Source organism: Triticum aestivum, chromosome 6A, assembly GCF_018294505.1.
Source record: "Triticum aestivum cultivar Chinese Spring chromosome 6A, IWGSC CS RefSeq v2.1, whole genome shotgun sequence".
NCBI lineage: Eukaryota > Viridiplantae > Streptophyta > Magnoliopsida > Poales > Poaceae > Triticum > Triticum aestivum.
Window position 1 is genome coordinate 500313643 of NC_057809.1, and position 10949 is coordinate 500324591.

General features: G+C 47.3%; 1 protein-coding gene across 1 annotated transcript; it reads left to right on the top strand.

Moving 5' to 3' along the window:
• Positions 1-314: 314 nt before the first annotated feature.
• LOC123128115 (abscisic acid 8'-hydroxylase 1) lies at positions 315-2999 on the top strand. Its single transcript, XM_044548045.1, has 5 exons — positions 315-1004; positions 1128-1511; positions 1601-1769; positions 1966-2072; positions 2171-2999. The coding sequence occupies exons 1-5, from the start codon at positions 447-449 to the stop codon at positions 2393-2395; spliced, it is 1443 nt and encodes a 480-aa protein (XP_044403980.1). The 5' UTR covers positions 315-446; the 3' UTR covers positions 2396-2999.
• The last annotated feature ends 7950 nt before the right edge of the window (positions 3000-10949 follow it).

Genomic DNA, 10949 nt, shown 5'->3' on the forward strand with positions numbered 1-10949 from the left:
GAGGGGTGAGCTGTTGGGGCTTCGATCTCCGTCTGGCGCGCTGGAAAGCCGGACGGGACTGCTCCTTCCTGCTGCTCCGTGGATTGGCTAATTGATTGATTAGATTAGGCTCGCTCCGTCCAGCTCTTGCCCGATTAAACTGTGCAATAATTCGGTGTGAGCCTCACACGCAGCAGTGGCAGGCAGGCAGCGCGTGGTTAAGATTTTTAGGGGGGCGCCAGGCCAGGCCGAGGGCAGTGCCGGAGACCAGCGACGCTCGCTGCGGCTCGCATTCCCCTCACCGCCAATCTATAAATACCTGCCACGCCCCTCGCATTTCCCTCCACACCCAGCCACCACCACCACCACCCATCTCCTCTCCTCTCCCCCCCTCGTCTTCCTCCTCCGACTCCTTCGGGGCTCCTATCCTTTGCAGCTGACGGAACCGACGAAAGCCTTTCGTTGACATGGCTGCTTTCGTTCTCTTCCTCTGCTTGCTCGTGCCGCTCGTCCTCGCGTGCGCCGTCCGCGCCAGGAAGAAGGGCGCCGGCGGGAGGTCGTCGTCGGGCGGCGGCGGCGGCAAGAAGGGCGGCAGCAGCAGCCTGCCGCTGCCGCCGGGGTCCATGGGGTGGCCGTACGTGGGCGAGACCACGCAGCTCTACTCCTCCAAGAACCCCAACGTCTTCTTCGCCAGGAAGCGCAACAAGTACGGGCCCATCTTCAAGACGCACATCCTCGGGTGCCCCTGCGTCATGGTGTCCAGCCCCGAGGCCGCCAAGTTCGTGCTCGTCACTCAGGCGCACCTCTTCAAGCCTACCTTCCCGGCCAGCAAGGAGCGGATGCTGGGCCCCCAGGCCATCTTCTTCCAGCAGGGGGACTACCACGCCCACCTCCGCCGTCTCGTCTCCCGCGCCTTCTCCCCCGAGGCCATCCGCGGCTCCGTCCCCGCCATCGAGGCTATCGCCCTCCGCTCCCTCGGCTCCTGGGAAGACCTGCAAGTCAACACCTTCCAGGAGATGAAGACTGTGAGTGCTTCTTCTTCTTCCTCCTCTTCCATTCCCCGCCACTTGCTCTGCTTTCCTCTGCTCTGCTCTAGTGCTAAATGATTGGAGCTCGAGGCTGATCGTTGTGTTGGTGTTATGGCGCAGTACGCTCTGAATGTGGCATTGCTGTCCATCTTCGGGGAGGAGGAGATGCAGTACATCGAGGAGCTGAAGCAGTGCTACCTGACGCTGGAGAAGGGGTACAACTCGATGCCGGTGAACCTGCCGGGCACGCTGTTCCACAAGGCCATGAAGGCCCGGAAGCGGCTGGGCGCCATTGTGGCCCACATCATCTCGGCCCGGCGCGAGCGCGAGCGCGGGAGCGACCTCCTGGGCTCCTTCATGGACGGCCGCGAGGCGCTCACCGACGACCAGATCGCCGACAACGCCATCGGCGTCATCTTCGCCGCGCGCGACACCACCGCCAGCGTGCTCACGTGGATGGTCAAGTTCCTCGGCGACAACCCCGCCGTCCTCAAAGCCGTCACCGTAAGTCGCCGTCATTTCATGAACCCAGCTGACCCGCTAGGCACCCGATCGAAAAGCAGCGACTGACCCGTTCATCATACAATCAACAGGAAGAGCACGCCGAGATCGCGAGGGAGAAGGCGTTGTCCGGCGAGGCGCTGTCGTGGGCCGACACGCGGCGGATGCGGTTGACGGGCCGGGTGATCCAGGAGACGATGCGGGTGGCGTCCATCCTCTCCTTCACCTTCAGGGAGGCCGTGGAGGACGTGGAGTACCAAGGTGAGCAGAGCAGAGGCATCAATCGCTTTGGTCGTTTGAGGCAGCGCAGTGCTGTGCTCCGCTGTCCTTCTCGGAGCACAGCAGTGCGCTGCCTGCCCGCCTGCCTGCCTGCGCATGAACTGGCTCGGAAAGGACGCGCTCCTAACTCAAGGGAAACTCGCAACTCACCTCGACTTGCTCTCCTCTGTGCGTGCAGGGTACCTGATTCCCAAGGGCTGGAAAGTGCTTCCCCTGTTCCGGAACATCCACCACAACCCCGACCACTTCCCCTCCCCCGAAAAGTTCGACCCTTCACGATTCGAGGTCAGCATCATCATTCACAGCCCTCTGTTTGACGAGTCTCTTCTTCGATTTCGATTGATCGTTATCTGATTATTATACGTCTTGGTTCGTGACTGCAGGTGGCCCCCAAGCCCAACACGTTCATGCCGTTCGGGAACGGGACCCACTCGTGCCCCGGCAACGAGCTGGCCAGGCTGGAGATGCTCGTCCTCTGCCACCACCTCGCCACCAAGTACAGATGGTCCACCTCCAAGTCCGAGAGCGGCGTCCAGTTCGGCCCCTTCGCCCTCCCCATCAACGGCCTCCCCATGACCTTCACCCGCAAGGACAAGAACAAAGCCTGACTCCTCCTCGTTCCCAAAGGAAAATCAACGGCACGATAGAGGCGACGCCGTGGCACATGCGAGCGAGCTGGACCGGCTCCGTCCGCGTCCGCGGCGGTCGCCGTCGGAGGGGACACTTGCAGCCGTGGGCGCCGCGGCGGGAGCGGCAGCGCGCTGGCGGAGGCCGATCGGAGAGAGCACGGGCCGTCAAAAGTCCTCTGTACAGATTCTTGAGCCAGGACCATGACGGCCGGGCGAGACGAGACCAAGAAAAATCCCGCTCTTGAAAACACACACAGACGTAGGCATTCTCAGCTAGGGAGATCCGGCGCCACAAAGAAGTGGCGCCCAACTGTAAAACCAACCGTTTTTTATCCTTTTTTCCTTGAGATTTTCATTGTTTTTGGCAACACCTATACTAGTATAGCAGGAGGAGAGAAGAAGACAGCAGACTGACAGGCCCTGATTGGGGTGTAAGATAGGCTGCCCGCCTGAAAGCAGGCTGGCAGCTAGGCCGAATAATCAATGGATCGCGGCAAAGGGCCAAAAGGAGGCCCCCGGGAGAGCGACCCCTCTGTATTGTTTGTTACACGTCAATGCAAACTGGAAAATGGCTTTCGTTTCTTGTGTGGATGGAATGGCATACGACTACGTACCTGTGATCTGTTTCTGAATATACAAAAAGCAGTACTAGTACTAATCAACTGTCTCGATGCTACTCGTAGTTGAGAGTAGTAGTAAGCAACACTCGTTCCCGATCGCCTCGTGCGTGTCCGTGCATGCTTCGAAGCAACGAAGTCCACGCTGCACAAAGTAGAAAGTACACCTCCATAAAAGAGTCAATTACATCACAGGTGTCTGAACTTGGCAATAAAAGTCAGTTTGATGCTAAAATTTGTAAGATACATTGAACCGGTGACAAAACTTGGCTTGGACGTGCATCTACGATGTTAATCATGTTTTCTATACGCACAACATGTTGACGAGGCGCGCCAACATGGCGTGGGACTCAATGTAAGTGACAGGAAGGTGGGCACGGGCGTGTAGCCTGATATTTTGCAGAAACGACCTGATATTTTATTTTTCTCATAAAAGCCACTCAATTTTTTTCTTAAAATAACCCTGAAATTTCACTATGACAATTGGGCCCCACCCGTCAGGGCGCAATACAACAGAGAGAAATGAGGACGCAAAATGTAGCACGGCCCCCAGGTTCGAATACATGACATACATACCGCCAGCCCACACAGGCCAGCCACCACACCACATACCAATGCTGTACAAGTGGGATTTCCACCCATAATGACCTATAGACAAGCACACACATAGGGCTTAAATCGGCTACAGTCACCGCATGCCATTTTCACATGTTAGTTTTTTTCATAGCATTTTGTAAGAAAATGTAAATTAAAAAGATTATACATACAAATAAATTAACTTAATTAAGATGATGTTTTTGTAATTATAAGAAAAATATTTAAGATAATTTTCATGTAATTCTAAAAATATATTCTTATTTAACATAATGGTCATGTAATTCTAAAAATTATGATTATTTAAAATAATGTTCATGCAATTCTCAAAACATTATTATTTAAATAATGTTCGCTTAATTCTAAAAGATGTTCATATTTGAACAAATGTTAATGTTATCCTATTAAATATTCAAGTATTATTTGAAAATGATTTTATAGTAAAAGTAATATTTATGAATTATTTTCATAAATTATAAAAATATTCATGTCATATTAATGTCTTCAGAAAAATATTCACAGATTTTTAGGCTGTATTCATGCATTCAGATAAATATTCATGTATTCACTTTCCAAGAAATATTATTACTTAAAATACTGTTCACGTAATTCTAAAATATATTCAAGCATTTACTAGAAAACAATTATATAATTTAAATGAATATGAACTTAACCGTATATATGAATTAAAAACACTATCATTGTAGAAATTGGCCGCGGTCACTGCAGACCATTTAAGCCCATCTGGGTCATTACTTTTTTTGTTAGACATGTACTCCCTCCGTTCCCAAATATAAGTCCTTTTAGAGATTTCAATAAGTGACTATATACGGAACAAAATGAGTGAATCTACTCTCTAAAATATGTCTACATACATCCATACGTTTGAAATGTCTAAAAAGGAGGGAGTATGTTTCATTAGGGTTAGCTATCCAATCAACAAAACCTGTTTGACTTGCCGTGGTGGCTAGCAGCTTCGGCTTGTTATGATGAGGTCCGCGTTCGAATTCCTTACCTTTGCATATTCGTTTCCTCTTGTACTGTTTCCTGACGGGTGGGCTTCACTTTTTTTTAGGAAAAAAAATCAAGGGGCTCTTTTGCGACGAGAAAAAAATTTCCAGACTGTTTTCGCAAAAAACAAAAAAAAAACAGGTCACACGCCAATCCCTGCCTTTCTGGTCACTGACAATGGGTTGTACGCCACATTGGCGTGCCTCGTCAGCACGTTGAGCGTATACAAAACGTGATTAGCATCGTAGATGTACGCCCGAGCCAAGTTTTGTCACCGGTTCAATGTATCTCACAAGTTTTAGCACCAAACTGACTTTTCTTGCCAAGTTCAAGCACATGTGGTGTAATTGACTCTCCATAAAATATTGCATGGGCTCTTGGCGGGGGCGGGGCAGACAATCATGCAGGCTTGTGGTCGAGGTTGATGCTCTAGAAACAAAGCCACTGGCTGGTCTCTGTGATTCTGGAAGGCTAGCTCTTCGCTCCCCTGGTGGAGGTGGAGGTGGAGCCCTGTCTCCACTTAGTTTTGTTTAGAGCAACCGCTCTTGGGGTTCTACTAGAAACTAGTTTTGGAAGAAGCAGGTCCTACAAGGAGCTCGACTCCAAGGTGATGTGTGTTTAGCCAAGGCGAAAGTCCGGTTATACACCCGACCTCAAATGAGTTGGGGATGAACTATAACTTGAAAAACATTTTTAAAATGTTTAAAAAAACTGAAATTTTTATATGATTTTTTTGACAAATATTCTAAGAGCTTGCAAAATTTCATCACAAATCACATTTGTGCAAATCGTGGCAAAAAATAAAAACCAGTGCTTTGAAATGCTTTCCAAAGTAGCATTTCCAGAGTATCGAATTTGTTTCTTTGCCACGACTTTTAAAAATATGATTTCATGATGAAACTTTGCAAGCTCTTAGAACATCTGCCAAAGCTTGCCATAAAAAAATTCAGAATTTTTAACATTTTTAAAATATTTTTTGATTTTCACCCGAGCTCATTTGAGCTCGGGTGCAAAAACTTCACGTCCTAGCACATGCCTCATTTGGTTTATATGTGATTTTGTAGGGATTCCACATTTTTACAAAGGGCAATATATTGATATCAAGATTCTATTAATTTACCGATGTAATGACACATATCAAAACTAGTCCAGAAATTATGGACACACACAATAAAAAAGATTAAAAGAGAGAGCCGGTGTGACAAAGAGACACAACATGCAAGCAGCGGCAACATTAATTTTCGTTGAGAACAGATGAACTACGAGAAATGTTCTCCAAAAATAATGCCTTCAGGAAGGGAGCGGCACATAAGCACCATCGACGTTAGATCAAACCACTAGAGATCAGATCTTAGGTTTTCACCCCAAAGAGCATGGCCAAGGAATCTCCAATGCAATGCTTGCAACAAGGACACGACGTTGAAACATCGCCATTGCCAAATGCAACCATCGAAGGTCAGACCTAAATTATTCACCCCCGACACTAAGTAGAGAATGACCAAACTGTGGTTGTTGTGTATTGCCGCCACCACTTGCCTAAGAAGATCATGACGCTGGGAGGGGCACACCCACATTTCCATGTAAGTTTAAGCAACAATATCGCTAGGGACCAAAGTAGTGAAAACGGGCATGGTCACGGGAAATTGAAATCCAAACCGTTTCATGCCATACTGCCCAGAGACAACCGCTCACGTGCTTAACCCTAACGTGGACATTTTAACGCAAGCTAGGCCATACCCACGAACAAAAGCTGATGCACTACAGATCTAGCGAGAGGACGGGCGAGGCGCAGAGGTTGGCGGGGTTGGGCAGCCGGGCGGAGAGAGGGACGACGTAGGGGATGCAACGACGAATTAAGCCTAGCTTAGATGGTTTGTTTTTCTGGGTGGAATCAGACCACTTGGGTTCAAGCCCGGATCTGGTTCGGTCTGGTTTTATCTTGAATTAAGCCTAGCTTAGATGAATTGGTATTTTTGTGGTGGAATCGGACCACTCGGATTCAAGCCCGAATCTGGTTTGGTTTGGTTTATCTTGAATTGAGCCTAGCTTAGATGGTTTGTTTTTTTGGCGGAATCGGACCACTCGGATTCAAGCCCGAATCTGGTTTGGTATAGTTTATCTTGAAGTAAGCCTAGCTTAGATGGTTTGCTATTTTCGTGATGGAATCATACCACTCGGATTGAAGCCCGAATCTGGCTTGGTTTGGTTTTATCGTTGAATTAAACCTAGCCTAGATGTTTGTTTTTTTGTGGTGGAATCATACCACTCCGGTTTAAGTCTTAGACTTGACATGAGTGTTCACTTTTTTTTGAATTTACTTCAGGCCTTATGACGTATTTCTCGGCTAAGAAGTGCATGTGGCATACAAATGTGTAAGCGTCGGTGTCTATATTATCTTAAAAAAAGGGAAATCTTTTTTTTTTCATAGCAACAATCTGGGCTGGTATTTTTTCTTCTCTTTTCGAGCCGAGCTCCGGTTCAGAATGGCTCGTGGGCCAGAAAGTGAGTTTCCCCTGGATCCACTAAAACGAGGCCCCTTTTGGTTGCAATGAGAAACTCCGAGTTGCGTTGGGTATGATACTTGGAATTTTTCCCTCCGTCCATCTCCTTGGGATCCCTCAAGACTAAACCACACTGACTATTAAGCAGCCTGTTGACAATTATATCTCGGGGCGAGCTGAGGAAGCGTCGTTGTCCGTACAGGGCGATAGGTTAGCGGTTGACTTTTGGAGGGGCGGAGGAGCGAACTGAATATTGAAAAATAAGCGAGGAGGCCGACGCTTGCAGGTGCTCCCTCCCCGTGTACCCTCTCGTACGTAACCCAGGGCCGCGAGAAAGAGAGAGGCACGGCGAGAGGGAGGGGAGAAAAATGAAAGCGAAGTTTCCTGGAAGCGCAGGCAGCAAGTCACCTCCCCTCTAATGGCGAGACAGATGGAATCCTATCCTCTGTGCCAATTATTCAGCCAGCCGGGCAGCAGTCACGAGCCGGCATTATTCAGTCGGGTCAGGGGCCGCGGATGGGCGCGTGAACGGAGCCAATTGGTGACAGGCAGACACACAACACTGGCTGGCTGATCGACATGCCATCATCAGCTGCGTGGGCATCGGCCGATGGAGCCACGGAGGCCACCAATTTGTTTATTCCGACCCCCCCTGCTGATCCATCTGGAGATCAGTATGTTTTGGACCTTTCAGTGCCCGCCCCAACTAATCATGCAGCTCCCCCAACGCCCCTGCACTGCGTCCACTCTCCCTCTCCTGCTTGCTGCTTGGCAACTTCCTACGCCATGGTGCTTGTCAACGCAGCCATGTGTTTCTTAGTAACTCTAGCTAATTGTCAACGTGCGCATGCGCATGTAGCACTGCTTGCAAGGTATCGCCCACGGCCACGCACGGCCGAGAAAATAAGGCCTGTACGCAATTTAATGTACTCACACATAGGTTTCGAAACAGAAATGTGCTCACACCTAGACAAGGATGCATGGAGAGAGACCAAACGGAGAAAAACTTGCAGCCTATGCCCGCCCTAGGTGCTGTTCAGATCCAGACATGTCGCGCTGTATACCGCGACTTCCTCTTGAATGAGTGGAATGGATGATGGCTCACCGGATATGCGAGGAACACATGTCGAAAATATGGCCAGGAGCCCAAAAAGTTCATCCCGAGCAGCCAGCAGGTGCTACCGTGACCGGCTCCTTTTTCTTTTTAACTACCAGCATAGCCATCTTTGTCTTGAGAGGTATCTCTCGCCCGAGGATCTCTGTGTGCTGAAATGCAGATCTTTATATATGTCACCCCGCTGAAGTTCCACGCTCATTGCATATAGGAAATGTCAACACGTCGAAAAGGACTTCGGGCATCACCTTTCATATTGATGAAGTCATGATACGAGACACTATTGTGCTGGATGATGTTTCACCTAATTGTGTGGTGTCAAATTACGGGCCACAAAATTACCGCCTTCATCTCTTTTTTTTACCTGATGCGTATCTCCTCCGCGACTTAACCTAGCACCGCCGACGCCACACAGCAGCGCCGCCGCCTGCTGCTTCCTCCCTTCCTCTCCCCTTCGTTGCCCCCGGCACACACTATTAGGGAAAACCATAGCAGTAGCGCTGGTTTTGTGCTCACTAGTAGCGCGGGTAAGCGCGCAACTAATAAGGCGCTACAACTATTGCTTAGCAGTAACGCGTGCGAGCACGCGTTACTGCTAGGACAAATAGCTGCAGCGTTTGTTTACTCCCACGCTACTGCTAATGTAATTACTGGCAGCGTGTTTTCTCTCCATCGCTACTAGTATTTTTTTTTATTTTTTTATAGTGTATTTATGCGCCATCGTACAAACATTGGTACAATACCAGTCATGAGGTTTACATCATTATGTCAATAACAGTGTGTCAAATGAAGGTGGATTAGGTTCAAGTGGAGGCAATATGTGGTGCATGTCAAAAGTATACTACTAATTCAAACTTGATCTAGTTTGGACTAGTAGTACTTTCGATGTTCACCACATGTTGCCTCCACTTGAATCTAATCCGGCAGCACAAGCTATTTAATCATCATCATAGTCATTACCACCAACAGTATTTATTTAATCACCACTAACACTAGCTAATAATAATCATCATAGTCATTACCATCAACACTATCTATTTTATCATCATAGTAATAGTGTAGCACATCATCATCCTCAAACTCTTTTGTAGCTAACTAATCACTCCTGCTGTTCTCTCTTAGGTAAAATAACATAAAACATGTGTAGCTCTCCTCCTTGATCAAGTTGGAGCATGCAGATGAATCTGTCTCCTAATCGTGGGTAGCACATCTGTTTGCTGCCCCCTAGTACTTCTCTGCGCTCCCCCATCACATATTTGGTCCAGTCTTGCACTATTAAGCATCCGTCGCTAATCTTGAATGCACTAAAGTAATCTGTAGGATATCTTGGCCGTAAGCTAATAATACTCATGGTACCTTTAGTCTCGATCCCATAAGGCACAACATTCATCAGGAGTCCCTGTTGAAGAACATCGTATGGTAACATACTTAGCAATGAAGTTTAGCTTCAAAAATAATGTATGCAAAAGATGCACTGAGGATAAATAGTAAAAATCTTACCATCCTTCCTAAATAGATGTGACCGTAGTTCATTACGAACACTATTGGTCGCACGTTTTTAGTACTAAGATTTCTAAGTGCGGGAAGAAAATTTGTCTTGACAGTATCAAGATCCTCAAGCCATGAAACATAATGACTAAGCTCCTCGCAGTTTACTTCAGCCCCCGGACAGTAGTAGGTCCTATCTACCAAGCGCTGGACATGTTTGCTTGCACCGAAATAAGCTGACAATACAAATTAGTTGTCAACTATTTTTAAATAAACAATATCAAAGACATAAATATGGTTGAGAAAGTTACATAATGGTATAACTGGAGGCGTCTGCACATCGACCCAGATGTCGGTATTACCTTCAATATCATCTTCCGGACGAATATCAAAGGTGATAACCATATCAGGCTCAAATGCATAAGTCTTGCATAGTGATTGCCATGTTTTGCATCCAAAATAGGTGTAGTCGTCTGAATTGTATAAATTTACGTTGATATAACCATGCCCGGTCTTCAAGTAAAATTTCTTTTCCTCCATAGTACGACTGAAACCTATCTTATCCAATACAAAAACTCTTGCATGGCAGGGGATACGCTAGTAGAATAGTAAAAAAAAGACGTGTCATGCTTAATGTCATGCTTAAATTATAAGTTGAAGCAAATGCCATGCTTAATTACGAAAAAGACTTGTCGTTGTGACTTACTGTATCCACTTCAAAGTTCTCGTCCAGCTTGATGCTGAAGCGCCTATCATCATCTAGGAAGATTCTGTCGCACAGGCCGCGCTCGTCTTCGCAGTATTTGCAAATACCGAAATCGTTTTCGTTGTCAGACATTTCCTATGTTCATAGTTAAAACATTAATTGAAAATCAATCGAAGACAACTACCATGATACTCAACACACAAATCCGGGGCACTCGATATTTCCTACATATTCTAGCACAAGTCATATCAAAATTCACGGAAAAATCCGGCATGACCTTTGCTAAAATAGGACATATCGAGCGCCTGAAATTTGCTGGAACGGAAATGAATCAACACTCCGGCAAAACATAGGCCACTCGGAGGTGTAACCTGCAAACATGACTGGCCACTTAGGCAAGCACATATCCTATTTGAGCAACACAAGATATACATTTCAAAATATCTTACAGGACTCAAATTAGCATGCATTCAATAAGCAAAAGTAAATCATCTCATGCGTC